The 17,108-nt window shown below is 48.2% G+C and overlaps 1 protein-coding gene and 1 pseudogene across 1 annotated transcript; both read right to left on the bottom strand.

The window, feature by feature from the left end:
• LOC119352027 overlaps positions 1 to 2,013 on the bottom strand; it is a 19,751-nt pseudogene extending 17,738 nt beyond the window's left edge.
• Positions 2,014 to 10,383: 8,370 nt separating this feature from the next.
• On the bottom strand, positions 10,384 to 11,499 carry LOC119352026 (BTB/POZ and MATH domain-containing protein 2-like). Its single transcript, XM_037618778.1, has one exon. The coding sequence runs from the start codon at positions 11,497 to 11,499 to the stop codon at positions 10,384 to 10,386; it is 1,116 nt and encodes a 371-aa protein (XP_037474675.1).
• Between the last annotated feature and the right edge of the window lie 5,609 nt (positions 11,500 to 17,108).

Genomic DNA, 17,108 nt, shown 5'->3' with positions numbered 1-17,108 from the left:
TCCGACGAGGACGCCATGTGGTGGTCGCGCGACGACTACCTGCGCGAGGAGATGATCCGGCAGCGCCGGGCCCTGGAGGAGATCGCCGCCCGCAAACGTGGGCGCGAGGACGAGGACGGTGTCGTCGTCCTCGATAGCGACGACGACAACGCCCCCGAACCGTCCAACCCGTCGCGCCAACCGGGGGAGGGATGCAGCAGGGACGGCGGAGGCGTAGGCGGGGGCGACGACGACGACGATGGCGGCGGCGGCGGTGACTACACGCGGTTCTACAGCCTCCTCGGCATGTAGAACCACGTGGGCGGGCGGCGAGGCGGGCGGCGAGGGAGACGGCGGGGATAGCCCGCGGTAGTTTTTTTCTTTTTAAAAAAAATATGTTTAAATTTGAACGAACTCGCCCGTGTTTGCGTTGTGTTTGCGCCGAATTTGAACATTTTAAAAACCCGTAGGGGGCCGCGACTGGGGGGCATCACGCCCCCAATGCGCGGTTTAGCGACGGTGCATCTCCGGGGGCGATTTTTTGTCTCTCCTGAGGGACCAACGGCTAGAGATGCCCTAACAAGTATCTGTGGGCGCTGAACAACTGCCCAGATACACTGAATTTCACATTTGCTCCTTGCCCATCCTTCCACATCTGCTGGAGATGGTCTTGCAGATTTGGCCGCGGAACCACGAAAAGGTTCCTCTTGAGTTCCGTCCGCGATTCTTTTATCACGGTAAGAACACACCGTATAGTGAAGTAACCACCTGTGGCATCCGAGGATGATTTCAGCAGCCTCGATTTCTCGACGAATTTAGAAAAGCCAAAATCATCAATTGGCAAAGAGAAGGTGTGCTCCAAAGAGCCGAAGCTTGTTACTAGGACTTTGCCCTCCTTTTCCAACATGTTCAAGGTGAACTTGGTCCTGACTAGAGCTGGACACGAGCTGAGCCGAGCCGAGTTTGATCCGAGCTAGGCTTTGGCTCGCCCATGAGCGAGCTGGCTCGGTTGGTGAACGAGCCTACTTTTAGTGGCTCGGCTCGTCTTGCCTCCTGCTCGGTCCAGCCCGAGCGGCTCGTGTGAGTGAGTGCCGATGTGTATGTTCAGTCTTCAGTATGCATGGGAGCGGCCGGTGTGTGCGTACGCGCCGCCGGGCGACGCCGGTGAAGTGTGGGCGCGTGTGTGTGCTCGCAAAGTCTCCTCCGCGTAGCCGGCTGCTGGGGTCATCGTCGGGAGAGGAGGGCATGGATTGGAGGCCATACCTGCTTTTGCCGGCGAGGAATCACGACAACGACGAACGGCGGCGTCCGGCGCAGCGGCGAACAGGCACGTACGCCGTCGGTGTCGACGGCGAGTCATACAGCTTCATGCACGGCGAGGAGCACGGCGTAGGGTGGTGGCCACTGGCTGGACGGCGGCGGGGCGGCAAGGCGCAAACCCTAAGCAGCGGCGGCTGCATTCGCTAGCTGGGGGACGCACATGTGAGTCGGGGTGCTTTTAATGGGCTTGGGCTGCTCCTGTAGGCTGCTATGTCTAGGAAATGGGCTGAGAATTATCTAAAAAAATTAATTGGACTGCAAAACGAGCCACCGAGTTGGACCGAGCGGAAACCGGCTTGGCTCGGTCGTCGAACGGGTCTAAATTTGCTAGCTCGGCTCGGCCTATTTTCTTGTCGGGCCGAGCTGAGTTGGGCTGAGCTGGAGCGAGTTTCGGTGCGAGCCGAAAAGCTCGCTCGAGCGTCCAGTCCTAGTCCTGACACCTTTCGGTTGGCTGGAACAATACAAAAAGGCTGAAGCATTACCGGCACACTCGGCATTATTGCCATCTGGGTAGAACCTGATAGTCCAATCGTGGCCACCAACGCTGAAGATGCATGAGCTGATGTATTTGCCAACGCCCATGCCGGCGAGCAGCGGGTAACAGGCTACCTCGAAATTGTGGGTGGCGGTTAAGCTCCCCATGAAGCATCTGGACGAGGTCTCCGATAGGCTCCTGTGATCATGGTTAACGACAGCGGTGGAGTTTTTTGCCATGGCCCCAAAGAGATAGAGAAACGATGAGAGGACGATGGGTGCTTGATCTTGATACGGTCGTGTGCACGTCTCTTTCTCGAGAATCACGGGATATTACTTTTCTCTTTCTTTCCTTAATGACTTCTATCCATCCCTCTGATTACAGTGGCGAAGCTGATCAGAGAAAACTGGGCCAGCCAGACTAAGGAAGAGGACAACTTTTTTGAAATTCTGAATGTGAAACCTATGCTGCAATCTGTAAAATGTAAAGAACAATTAAGCAGTCAATTGAGGCGAACAATTAGGCTATCTACAATTGTAATCAAATCAATTCTTCACTGAGTGTAAGTGGCCTTGCCCGTGGCTACCAACATTGCAATTTGTATAAGATGTAAGGAACAATCGAGTGCTATAAATTATCAAATGGCTAACTAGGAATTTGGGGAATACCTGCGTGTTCCCAATCTGATGCCTTGCACAGGGGCAGCTTCGTTGTGGAGAGGAGAGAAGTCGTACGAGAAGGAGGGCAAAGGGCAGCGAGCCGGCACGGGGGCACGACGGCCCAACGGCGCGGCCGCGAGGATGTCGTCGCCGATTGCTCGCTGCCAAGGCGACGCTACATCCTGGAGGATCCGCTGCTACACAGATAATTGGATCAATCGTGCCCTGGTTGGTTAGTGGGCCTCAAGTAGGCTGGGCTCATAGGTAAAAAAAGACCATGAAATTCCTGGGCGGGCCGCAGCCCAGTTTGGCCCCAACAAAGAGCCCCCCTCTGCCTCATTAATGATTACTAGCACAAATGCCCGTGCGTTGCAATGGAAGAAAACATTGATCATGAGAAACTGTGTCGTGGGACAATGGACGCTCATGAGAAAAAAGATGGATCATTTGAGAATTGCGCATGAGCTCATGACATGGGGCCGGTATTACTCCGAGTAAATTTATGTTTCTGAACCAGAAAAATTAGCAATATCAATAATCTTAAGTAATAGTAGCAGCAAACAAACCAATCTAGAATAACAATTGCAGCAGCAAGCAATTCCAAACATCATTTTGGTCCATTTAGCAGACGATGAGAGCGTTGTGGGTGGAGAGGGATGAATGTCCTGAGGAATTCGATCGGTGCCTTCCACTTTGCAGCATATTCTTTGAGAGTTTAATAACTGCTACTTCTAAATGGTGCATCATTGTAACCTTTACAAAATTATTACATGTCACTAAGGTGATGGACGAAAGGTTTATACATGTGCACTTTGTGAACCTCCACTCATTTAATCAGATTGATAAATTCACGTGTAGTCGATGTGCAGAGTTTATTCCAATCACTACAAATAACCACCATCCGTCCCAAAGCAGAGGAATATTCTAAATCTGAAGGTACCGATAGTTAAGTTCTATTTTTTTGGTAGAAAGCTAAAACTCAAATTGTTGACCGTATTGGTTTACAGCCAACGAAACCTCAGATACATGTCTAAAGTTCATTAGGGCTGCCAGCCAACACACGAAAGCTCCTTTTTCTGAACATCGCACATGTCATGTTCACTTGTTTAGAGGAAATGTAAGTTTTCTCCATCAAGTAAATCAACCTTGACAAAAGAATAAAGTTACCAGATGTCCTTACATGATCATTTTGCACAAACATACGCCACCTATACTGGAGAACAAAGTTGTCCGGCAACCCACAAAATGTTCAGATTACTGTATAAAGACTGTCAGTTTTTATTATGATGAAACCTTTAAAATTGTGTACCAAAGGTTCGGATCAAAGGAAATGTAGGATCCTCATTCATACAATGGAATTTTCCAAGAGGTGCCACATCTGGAGTCTGTGTGAACCATACACGATACTCTCTCTGGTAAAACCATCCTAAATATGGGTCATTTGACATATATCAGTTTTACTTTGGGTTTTCTAGATATGACTTACTAATTGCAGGACACCAGCATGCATGTTGTCTTAATTTTCTTTTGCAATCTCAGGAAGAAAGCTGCAGATGTTCAGTTTTTTTTTCTAATGTGAGTTGTAATTTGGGTAACATAATCTTCAAAATGACTGTACAGATGACTCTTCCATGATCTACTTTTCTGAGTAAGATATTTACATATAAAGTATGCAATCCTTTGATGTTTAAGTACTTTTCAGGAGCTGAATATACGTCCTATGAAAATTTCTTACCAGATTCTGGAAGAATTTTCATATCAACAGAGGCCGCTCAGCAGTCATACTCAACGACCCAATGTACAGACTCTACTAAAATTGACAAGTGGTGCCTGCTTAGTGTGATATGAAAAATGGTTACAATTTGCAGAGAACTACAGATTCACCGGAAAGCGAAGTAAAAGATTTACAAAGAGGGACATTCTTTTCGTTAAACAACAGAAAGCGAAATTATTGGTAAACAAAATAAAATATCAATAAATTCATTTGCTGGTTGTACTGATCCACAAATTATCTGAACTAATAGAATTTGCTGGTAGTATAGATCCACAAATTATCAGATAACTTTCCTGGCACCATTGATTAACAAATTCATTTGCCGACCAACCCCCACGGGCAAGCTCATGGAAGCATCTTTGGATACGTTGGTCTCATGCGTATCATGCAATGCCATGTTCTACTAAATGATTATAGCTAGAAAAATATTCTCCAACAGTTCCTTGGGCACACAAATGGCATGCAATTAATGCTAATTTGAGATAAAGGCAAGAGATGAGCTGTCAGATCAATTTCGTCTATGGAAAGGACGATCAAGGATCAATACAGGGCTTAAGCTGCTCATATCACAAAGAAGTCACCATACTCAAGTATAGAAATAATTTTTATAGCAAAATAATTTGTAATTTTGGCCACCATATGGTACAACATCACGCCACATCTCTCTCTCTCTCTCTCTCTCTCTCTCTCTCTCTCTCTCTCTCTCTCTCTCTCTCTCTCTTATAGGATACATGACTTACACATCTATCGTCTTCCAACAGCGGTTGGAAACTTACATACAAATATTAGAAGTCCGTGCATCATACCTTTTCTCAACCGTGGAAACATAATTATTCCTACAGGTACAGGTCCCAACTGAAGGCGACGCAGACCACCACATATTGCTCTTCTCTGCTCCCTACAACACAATCGGCAAGAGCAATGCAAAAATATTAATTTACAAAACCGAATTTTCTAGATGATATATTACAGTACAAACCAATCTATTTAGTGTTTCTGATAAATCCAGCATGGTATAGAAATAGAATATAGTAGGGATTTGGCTCTCAAAAAAATATAGTAGGGATTTCAGCATACAGGATAATTTCTTATAGCAATTACACAGAGTACAGGCATGGGTAGAGGGAATTGACATGATTTTTGTAGCAATTACACATAGAGCAGTTCATTCATTTAACCTGCTATGGTTGGACATGGTTCAGGCGTGCACATGCAACATCAGGGTCGTCTTTTCCCATCTCCCTCAGGTTGCTAACGTTGCCACGCGCCTTGCAAACCAAAGATAACACAGAAGAGAAGAATCTATCTGGGTTGCCGCTCCTGCCCCATATAATTAAGGAATACATATAAAATCCAAGGCCCTCAATCGGTGATGGCTGCGTCATACAGACCAGACTGATCGTCGCTGCTGCCCGGCCTGACCGTCGTTGGCCCTCAATAGACGACATCTACTATGGTCCTCATGGCCGAACCGCTAGATAGACAACGTACGCGTCGGCCAGGGCCGCTGCGCGAGCTCTGAAGCAGGGGGGTCTGCAGGAGGAAGAAGAGGAGAAGCGGCGGACAGCAGTGGAAGGAGAAGATGCTGTTCTCATGGGCGACGTCGCTGCACCCCACGCTCTAGGTCGTCCGGGTTTGAGCCAGGCCATGACATCGTTGGGCCGCAGATCCGACCTGCCATCATGGAACGCTCTATTCCATGACGGATTTAAACTTACCTTCTATTTTCGTGCCTTTAGTAGGCTTAGTATTTCCGGCAATTGCAATGACTTCTTTATTTCTTTATGTGCAAAAAAATAAGATTGTCTAGTATTTTTTAGTGTAAGTAATATAATATGGTAGGGTATGTGGCTTTTTCTACACACACTTTCTAGGCGAGTACCGAAGAGGAGGTGGAGGCGGAGTTGGAGGCGCGTTCGGAAGATGAGATTGGGCGAGCGACAGGGACAAGAGCCACACGAGGGAATAAACGAAGAACCGGGTTGGGCCGAATTTATTGGGCCACAACGCACGGTCGGTTTCAGTTGGCCTGCTCCGATCGGTCGAACGATACTTTGACGGACGAAATGTGTCTCACAAAAAATAGGGAAAGATTAGTACCACCTCACGTATATGTTTTAAATTCAAACTGAAAGCGTAAATTCATGGAAAGAAGCGTATTGTGACGGTGAACCCACGGAGTCAATCCGTGCTTTATTATTAGGGAGAGATTAGCACAAATGCCCTTTGTCTGTAAAAAAATCAGCAAAAATGCCCAACCCCTCAAAAAAATCAGCACAAATGCCTGTGCGTTGCAACAGAAGACATTGTTATCGGTCTCATGCCTCGACTTATTTCTGTTCGTCCTATTATACTCATCCCAGTCCGCCATGAGCATCTTCTCCACACACTTCTGTATCTCGGCCCTCGACGCCTAGGCCCCCACTGTCCTTCTCGTTTCTAGTGGACCATCATGTATACCGAATAGTAAGCTTGTTCATATTTATCAATGCAGTCTTCCGTTGGAATGTGATGTGGCATGATCATTGCACGCATAAGACAGTGAAGAAACAGAGAGATTGAGAGTAGTAATTGTAATTATTGAAATATTAGGCAAATTTATGATTAACTAGTAAATAATTCATAACTAGAACATAAAATAGCAAGCAACAATCTAGCATACTAAACAAACAGGAAAACATGCACAACAAAATCGCACATGTAACAATAACTACAAATAGATACATGAACAGATCACGATGGGTGTATTGTTCGTTAGCTGCTGCAGGAGCGACGTCGTTAATGATGATGATGGCGGCGATCTGTTGCCGATAGCGTTATAGACAACGATGAGTAGCGCTGCCCGACTTGGACGGAAGACGACCCGTGATGACAAACTTGAGCAGCCTCATAGATGATTTTCAAAAACCTATTTTCGTCCACTCCCAAGTAGGATCGCAAGGACGACGGCCTCGGAGAACTGCTCTCCCGCACGCCGATGCATGACAACGTTCTGGATGGAGTAGACTTCGGCAGCGACGCAAGTTGCGAGATAAGGCAAAATCCTGGATGTTTTCAACATGTCTTTGGCCGCGGTCGGTAGCAGTATATATAATAGCACCAGAAGTGGTATCGTGTCGCGATGACGATCTCAAACCGACTTGATTTCTAGGTCGTATTCCTTGTTGATAGTAAACTTCTCAAATAAGATGTACCCAGGGAATACCATAGTGATTAAGGAACTTGTGTATCATCTTCATAGCAAGCACGTGTTCTGAGTGTGTAGGTTAAGAATTCTTTATCCTTTGGTTTGCAGATCATGTCCCAAGCCGCAAGGGGTGGGTTCTTTTTTTTCAAATCTTTGCCTCTCCAGAAAAGATGCCGTCTGTATTTGTTTATTTGATCAATGATACCTTTATAGAGAAGGAGACAACTCATGAGGAAGATGGGCAAGGATGAGAGGACTGCATTAACCATGAGCAGCCTGCCATCATAGCTTAAGTATTGAGAGCAAATGACCAGTCTTTTTTGAATTCTCTCAATGATGTACATGAAGAACTCCATTTTCAGTTTACTGAAGCCCAGTGGTGTGCCTAAGTAAATAAAAGGGAAGGTTCCAATAGCACAACCCACGAGAGTAGACAGATGTTGCACTGCTTCTTCAAAGACATTGTTTGGGAGCAAACTGGATTTTTAATAGTTAACCTTGAGGCCCGAGGCCTTTGAAAATAGATTTTTTTCGATAAAGTATGGATTTTATTGACTCAAAATGAAGCATCAAGAAGATACAGGCACAAAGAGCACACACCCGGCCTCTGCATAGCTAGGATGCACACAGCCAACACCAACGCACTCACACTAAAAAAACGCCGGCAAAAAGCAAAGTCATACAAGACTAAAGCTATGCCTAAGCGAGTAAAAAAACCTATGATCAAAACAGCGACCGACAAACTACATCGACGACCATATCCGCACCAATCATCTCCTGATACCACAAGGACAACGAAGAAGTTCTTCAACAGCAACGCCTTCAACAAGGCAACGATGCTCAAACACTGCCGTCACCGGATCCGACCACCAATGATCAGAATCTAGGTTTTCACCCTGAAGAAGCAAGTCCGAGCATATCCATGCAATGCCTTCAATAAGGTAACGATGCAAAAACATCGCCATTGCCAGGTAAAACCAACGTGGGTTAGACTTTGGATTTTCATCCCGGATCTCGAGACCGGATACTAGAAGCACCACCAGATCGAAGTCAATCATGTGTTATCCCCGCCACTTTCCACGATCCTAGCAGCTACATGCACTGGACTAGAATCCACCACGCCACTGCGCAACCATACCCTCTGCCTCAAATCGCCGTCTGTAGCCGCCCAACCATCCACCAATGGTGGCATGCCTTCCGAAGGCCGTCGAGCGGATCAGAGCTGCACTCAGCCAACCACCGCCGTATCGACAACCACTGAAAGTCTGAAGAGCTGCCATCAAGCATCATATTTTTCCTGATCCGTGCCGGCATCATGCGCGTCCACAGCGGTATCAAATAGGTCAGATCAGATTGCCCGTGCACCACCACAGCCGCCGCAACAATACATACGCCGAGAGTCTCCTGCCAGGCCGTCAACCGAGCCGGTAGGAGCAGGCCCGCCTCAGGCCGTGGTAGATCCGGGACGACGCACACAGGACGGCATACGCGCGCCGTCGGGCGGGACGGGACGTACGCAGCCGCCGAACACGAGCGCGTAGCTGACCTCCGTGGCGACGGACCGCCGTACACCAGCTCTCATAGCATGCTGCATCTCCGGGAAGGACGAGCGCGTGGCTAGAGCGCAGCGCTGCCGAGCTCCAAGATCAAGGGTCATGGGAAGAAGGGACAGGACATGGGTGGAGACGGAAGAGGCCTAGCAGCCCGCCGCCGTCGACCGGCAAGCTGGCCGCCGGCGGCGGCGAGGAGGGAACGGTGAAGAGGCTTTTTGGGTGGCGGCGCTGGACTCGCGAGGCCTGTTAGGTTGACTAGGCTCTGCAATTGTTGGAGTTGGTCTGAGCAAGCAGGCATAAAAATCAAAGTGCCATCTGCATACTACAGTACAGGAAAGTCAGGACAAGAGGTGGAACTGAATGGAGGTGTAATGACTCCTCTGTTATTTGCATCATTCATAATAAATTGCAAGAAGTCAGCTGCTAGGACAAGCAGAAGGGGTGATAGTGCCCCCCCCCCCCGGCGCCCCCTGTCTAAGACCCCTTCTGCATTTAAACTGTGTCCCAGGATGCTGTTCAAATTTGATTTTACCGTTCATCATGGGGGAGCAATGAATTTGGGTGTAGCCACCACTTTTCCAATATCCTTCATGAGCATACTGCTGTGTATTGTCATATTATATATTTTTTGCGAGAAAAACATCTGATCTATTCATCAACTGTAAAGGTAGTACAAAGAACATCAGAAATAAAAATTACATTCAGGTCCGTAGACCACCTAGCGACGACTACAAGCACTGAAGCGAGCTGAAGGCGCACCGCCGTCATCACCCCTCCATCACCGGAGTCGGGCAAAGCTTGTTGTAGTAGGCAGTCGGGAAGTAGGCCCTACATGATCAGCGCACCAGAACAGCAATCGCCGCTGATGAAAAGAAGCGTAGATTGAAAGGATCCAACCTGTAGACACATGAACATAGACAAACGAAGACTAGATCCATGTGGATCCATCGAAAGCAAACGTCGACCGAATCCCATGAGATCCGCCGGAGACAAATCTCCACACGCCCTTCGGTGATGCCACAAGCACCGTCGGGATGGGGGCTAGGCGAGGAGAACCTTATTTCATTTTCAGAGAGACGCCACCATCTCATCCATCTAAGTAGGACACAAACCCTATCAAAACTAAAAAATCCAAAAACGGAACCCTCCCGCCGGCAAGGCCCGAGATCCACTGCGCCTCCATGGCCCTAAGGCTAGCGAAGACGAGGCAGACCGGCGCCGGCACCGGCGGGAGGCACTGAAAACCCTAGCGGTAGGTGCCTTCCGCTCGTGCAAACATGTCATATATTGAAGTGATTATACTTATATACCAAGAAAGGGAGAACAATAACATGATTCTAGCTAAAGTTGAAATAGTAGATAAGCGAACACAATGATTGAAATCTGAAAATAGGTATAATCATCTACTTAGTACTACATACTGGTGACATGATCATTTAATTTCTAGACAAACGAGACTTTCCACTCAAGACACAGGACACCTTGTCTAAGATATCCTTTGTGAGCAAAGGGCAGCTTGCCATCAGATGCTTGAATCCATCCGTTGCCACGATATTTCCTAGCCTGTTTTGTGAGGTCATGAACTCAATGCAGGCCTTTTTGAGATCGCCGCAATGGTGCTGCTCCGCCAGAACCAGCATGGTCGCAACTGTTTCCACCTCAATGCTATCACACAGCCTGTCTTCGCACATAATTCTTAGTCTCTCCAATCCATATCGATCCGCCGCAACTAGCAAGTGCTGCATTTTTTCAGTTTCATCTTTGTTGTCTCCATCATCTTGGAGGGAATCCGTGTATATGAAGTGAAGAAGCGCCTCGAAGATTGGTGGCTCGACGTCGTAGATCTTGATGCTCTCTGCCGCGCTCTCCTTCATAGGCCCAAAGAGCTCCGCCTTGAAGACCGGAGACCGTGCAGCTAACAAGTATCTGTGAGCGCTGAACAACTGGCCAGACACACTGAATGTCACATCTGCTCCTTGTCCTTCCTTCCACATCTGCTCGAGATGGTCTTGCAGGTTTGGCTGCGGAACCACAAGAAGGTTCCTCTTGACCTCGGTCCGTGGTTCTCTTATCACGGTAAGAACACACCGTATAATGAAGTAGCCATTGTTTGCCTTGGACGACGATGATTTCAGCAGCCTTGATTTTTCGACAAATTTACGATAACCAAAATCATAAGTTGGCGGAGAGAAGGTGTGGTTCAACGAACCGTGTCTTGTTAGCACTTTGCCCTCTTTTTTCAGCATGTTCAAGGTGAACTTAGCCCTCACACCTTCCTGTTGGTTGACACAATACAAAAAGGATGAAGTGTTACCGGCACAGTTGACCGATGAACCATCTGGGTAGAATTTGATAGTCCAGTCGTAGCCACCGACGCTGAAGACACAGGAGTTGATGTACTTGCCGACGCCCAAGCCGTCGAGCAGCGGGTAACTGGCCACCTCGAAATCGTGGGTGGCGGTGAAGCTCTCCGTGGAGGATCTGGACGACGTCGCGGGTAGGATGTGGCCATGGTTATTAACGACGGCCGGGGAGTTGTTGGCCGTGGCCATGGCAAAGATAGCTAGGGAGAAGCGACGATGGTTGATGGCTGATCTCTTTATCGACGATGGACCTTACCTACTGGTTTCCTTGACGACTTCTGTCTCTCTCTCCGGTTATGATGCAGAGTCCGGTATGGTTCAGTTGCTTTTGATGCAAGAAAACCTGATGCAAAGACCGGAGCCCAACGAGGGGGCTTCAGCGTAGACAAGAGACCTGGCCGGGTACATAATAGTCATCCGATCTGAGTCGGTTCAGGCAATTCGATGGACTGAAGACCGAACGGAGTAAATCAACCTGCTGTGTTATAAGATGCTGCCCGGCGCGCGCATCGCTGTTCTCCTCCAGACCAGATGGCCCTGGGCCCTGGCAAACGTAGATATCGAGATCGGAGGACTGCCGGCGGAGCACCGCTTGTGGATCATCAGCGACGGTTCCTCGTCCACGACGAAGGCGAGCCTAAGGAAACGGGAACGGTATGGACGGCGACTGCTGCCGCAGCGGCAACACAGTCCCTGGGAAGAGGAATTACACCTACATGGAAGCCGTCGAGTCCTACCTAGTCAGCGGGCAAGTGTGGTGGTTCTGCGGCCTCTGTCGGTACGTCAACCTCGTCAGAACCGCAATCGGGTCCACCATCACGGCGTCCACCAGCGCCATGGCTCTGTACAAGGCCAACTGCTTCCACAAGGGCGGCCACTCCGCCGACTGCGGTGGTCTTCTCCCAGCTCGCCAACCTCCACGAGCGAGATAGCATGGCTGTTAATCCTCGCCGCGGTCATGTCCTTTTCCTACTCAACTATAGGCGATTAGGCGTTGGCCTCTCCTTGGCGCAGACCATATCAGGTCCTACTGGCAAGATGACCATGGTTGGAACCGTAATTGGGGTAGACGTTGCAAGTTCGGCCCAGAAGATATGGCTAACACTGCAAGTGCTCGGCAAGCGCTCGGCAACATCGCATTCGCCTACTCATAACTCCATGGTCCTTACAGAAATCCAGGACAAGGTGAAGGCGCCTCAGGCCGAGAACAAGGTGGTGAGGAAGGCGAACCTCATGGCCTTCTACATGCACTAGTAGAAAACAGGGCTTTGGTCCAGGCGGGTCAGCCCATTAGTCCCGGTTCTTGAGCCCAGGGGGTCGGCCGGGCCACGTGGGCCATTGGTCCCGGTTCATCTGGACCTTTTGGTCCCAGTTGGTGGGATGAACCGGAATCAATGGGCCTCGCTCCTGGCCCACCACCATTGGTCCCGGATGGTGGCTTGAACCGGGACCAAAGGCTCCCCTTTAGTCCCGGCTCATGTCACCAACCGGGACCAATGAGGTGCCTATATATACCCCTCGCTCGCGAGCAGAGCACCCCAATGCTCTGTTTTTCTCTGGCCGAGGGGGAGAGGGCTTGGTGGTGCTCTAGCTCACCTCCTATGCACACAAGGTGTTCGATGGAATGCCCGAGCCACACTACTTAAGCTTTCTTCTCTCCAAGCTCGACCTCCAAACTCCATTTTCCATAATATTTGTCTAGGTTTAGCGGTCCGTCACGCCCCGTCCCCGTCTTCACCGCCGTCGATCACCCGCGCCGAGCTCATCGCCGGCACCACCGTGGTGAGCCTCTTGTTCTTATCTTCTTTCTGAAAGAAAAAATATTCTTACTTGTATGTTTACATAGATACTTGTATTATTTTCTTACTTTTATTATTACATCTTATATAGTGCGATGGTTTTGGTATCCGCCCCCGTCGGCCCTCGTCCTGTCTATGATTCGAATGTGGTATATATATTATCTTTATAACTATTGATTCATTTATTGTTTATGAAAATTATGCCGATCAACGTGACATAGATTTTATTTATGTAGGATGTATGTGAATCGGAAATGCCAACCGACCGTATTGTCGAGAGGTTAAATTTAGTTGAAGAAGAAAACAATTTGTTGAAGGAAAAAATAAAAAAAATTGAGGAGGGGAAGATGATATTGGAGTTGCATGTTGCGGATGTTGTCGATGATCACAAGATCAAGATGGATGCAATGCGCTTGAAGATTAGGAAGATTAGAAAATATGCCATTCATACCGAGACTTGGTATCATTATGCCGTTGGATCAATTGTTGCCTTGGTTGCGATTATGATCGCATTTGTTTTCGCATTGAAATGTTTTACATAGTTTCAATGTATGGTTTAATTAATTAGATGCTCTGGAGAGCTATATGTTGTTAGATGAGAACTATGTATGCACTTTGGTTTTAATGTGATGATGAACTTCTATTAATTTGGACACTTAATTATATATAATGCACGCAGATGAACCGGCAATGGATGTACGGTGACAGACACACCCACGAGTACATTAAGGGCGTGCATGAGTTTCTTGATGCGGCTGAGGAAAACAAGCAGAATGGTTTTATGTGTTGTCCATGCACTCAATGTGGGAATACGAGGTCTTACTCTAACCGGAAAATTCTTCACTCCCACCTGCTTTACAAGGGTTTCATGCCACACTATAATGTTTGGACGAGGCACGGAGAAATAGGGGTTATGATGGAAGACGGCGAAGAAGAAGAGTACGATGACAACTATGTGCCCCCTGAATACGGTGATGCTGCAACGGGGGGAGCTGGTGAAGATCAAGAGGAACCAGACGATGTGCCCAATGATGCTGCAACGAGTGAAGCTGCTGAAGATCAAGAGGAACCAGACGATGTGCCCGATGATGATGATCTCCGCCGGGTCATTGTCGATGCAAGGACGCAATGCGAAAGTCAAAAGGAGAAACTGAAGTTCGATCGCATGTTAGAGGATCACAAAAAAGGGTTATACCCCAATTGCGAAGATGGCAACACAAAGCTCGGTATCGTACTGGAATTGCTGCAGTGGAAGGCAGAGAATGCTGTGGCTGACAAAGGATTTGAGAAGCTACTGAAAATATTGAAGAAGAAGTTTCCAAAGGATAACGAATTGCCCGACAGTACATATGCAGCAAAGAAGGTCGTATGCCCTCTAGGATTGGAGGTGGAGAAGATACATGCATGCCCTAATGACTGCATCCTCTACCGCGGTGCATACAAGGATCTGAACGCATGCCCGGTATGCGGTGCATTGCGGTATAAGATCAAACGAGATGACCCTGGTGATGTTGACGGCGAGCCCCTCAGGAAGAGGGTTCCTGCGAAGGTGATGTGGTATGCTCCTATAATACCACGGTTGAAACGTCTGTTCAGAAACGAAGAGCATGCCAAGTTGATGCGATGGCACAGTGAGAACCGAAAGAAAGATGGGAAGTTGAGAGCACTCGCCGACGGGTCGAAGTGGAGAAAAATCGAAAGAAAGTACTGGGATGAGTTTGCAAAGGATCCAAGGAATGTATGGTTTGCTTTAAGCGCGGATGGCATTAATCCTTTCGGGGAGCAGAGCAGCAATCACACCACCTGGCCCATGACTCTATGTATGTATAACCTTCCTCCTTGGATGTGCATGAAGCGGAAGTTCATTATGATGACAGTTCTCATCCAAGGCCCTAAGCAACCCGGCAACGAAATTGATGTGTACCTAAGGCCATTAGTTGAAGAACTTTTACAGATGTGGAATGGAAACGGTGTACGTACGTGGGATGAGCACAGATAGGAGGAATTTAACCTTAAGGCATTGCTGTTCGTGACCATCAACGATTGGCCCGCTCTCAGTAACCTTTCAGGACAGACAAACAAAGGATACCACGCATGCACGCACTGTTTAGATGACACTGAAAGTATATACCTGGACAAATGCAGGAAGAATGTGTACCTGGGCCATCGTCGATTTCTTCCGACCAACCATCAATGTCGAAAGAAAGGCAAGCATTTCAAAGGCGAGGCAGATCATCGGAAGAAGCCCGCCATGCGCACCGGTGATCATGTGCTTGCTATGGTCAATAATTTACACTACGTAATCTTTGGAAAGGGTCCCGGTGGACTAGCTGTTCTGAATGACGCTGAGGGACACGCACCCATGTGGAAGAAGAAATCTATATTTTGGGACCTACCTTACTGGAAAGACCTAGAGGTCCGCTCCTCAATCGACGTGATGCACGTGACGAAGAACCTTTGCGTGAACCTGCTAGGCTTCTTGGGCGTGTATGGGAAGACAAAAGATACACCTGAGGCACGGGAGGACCTCCAACGTTTGCACGAAAAAGACGGCATGCCTCCGAAGCAGTATAAAGGTCCTGCCAGCTACGCTCTTACGAAAGAAGAGAAAGAAATCTTCTTTGAATGCCTGCTCAGTATGAAGGTCATGACTGGCTTCTCGTTGAATATAAAGGGAATAATAAATATGCTAGAGAAAAAGTTTCAGAACCTAAAGTCTCATGACTGCCACGTGATTATGACGCAACTGCTTTCGGTTGCATTGAGGGGGCTTCTATCGGAAAACGTCCGATTAGCCATTGTGAAGCTATGTGCAATCCTCAATGCAATCTCTCAGAAGGTGACCGATCCAGAAATTGTACCAAGGCTAAGGAGTGATGTGGCACAATGTCTTGTCAGTTTCGAGCTGGTGTTCCCACCATCCTTCTTCAATATCATGACGCACATCCTAGTTCATCTAGTCGACGAGATTGTCATCCTGGGGCCCGTATTTCTACACAATATGTTCCCCTTTGAGAGGTTCATGGGAGTCCTAAAGAAATATGTCCGTAAGCGTGCTAGGCCAGAAGGAAGCATCTCCATGGGCCATCAAACAGAGGATGTTATCGGGTTTTGTGTTGACTTCATTCCTGGCCTTAAGAAAATAGGTCTCCCTAAATCGCGGTATAAGGGGAGACTGATTGGAAAAGGCACTCTTGGAAGAGACTCAATAATATGCAGGGACGGATATTCTTGGTCTCAAGCAAACTACACAGTTCTACAGAACTCTACCTTGGTGACCCCGTATGTCGATGAACACAAGAACAGTCTGCGCTCCAAACACCCGGAGCAGTGCGACGACTGGATTACATGTGAACACATCAGGACTTTCAGCAGTTGGTTGGAAACACGTCTCAGAGGTGACAACATTGTTTGTGATGAGTTGTACTTGTTGTCCAGGGGACCATCTTTGACTGTATTGACTTACAAAGGATACGAGATAAATGGGAATACAGTTTACACGATCGCCCAAGATCAAAAGAGCACCAACCAAAACAGCGGTGTCCGCTTTGATGCAGCAACCGAGAGCGGAAAGTACACATATTATGGTTACATAGTGGACATATGGGAACTTGACTACGGACCTGATTTTAAGGTCCCTTTGTTTAAGTGCAAATGGGTCAATCTGTTAGGCGGCGGGGTACAGGTAGACCCACAGTACGGAATGATAACAGTGGATCTGAAAAATCTTGGGTACACTGACGAACCGTTCGTCCTAGCCAATGATGTGGCACCAACCGGGACTAAAGGTGGCATTGGTCCCGGTTGGTGCCACGAACCGGGACCAATACTCTGTGTATATAAGCAGGACTTAGGAAATTTTCAGTTTCTCATCGACCATTTGCCCCCGACGCTGCCAGGCTGCCCGTGCTCGCCGTCGCCGTCGCCCCGCGCCCCTGCCCCGTGCTCGCCATCGCCGCCCGCTCCTCGTCGCCGTCGCCCTGCCCCTGCCCCGTCCCG

The sequence above is a fragment of the Triticum dicoccoides genome, chromosome 2A (assembly GCF_002162155.2).
Source record: "Triticum dicoccoides isolate Atlit2015 ecotype Zavitan chromosome 2A, WEW_v2.0, whole genome shotgun sequence".
NCBI classification, from domain to species: domain Eukaryota; kingdom Viridiplantae; phylum Streptophyta; class Magnoliopsida; order Poales; family Poaceae; genus Triticum; species Triticum dicoccoides.
Note: the sequence above shows the minus strand (reverse complement) of the source record. Positions and strands in the feature narration are given on the sequence as shown.

Excerpts from the sequence above, each read along its gene's own strand:
- LOC119352026 (XM_037618778.1), bottom strand. The coding sequence starts at position 11,499 with ATGGCCACGGCCAACAACTCCCCGGCCGTCGTTAATAACCATGGCCAC.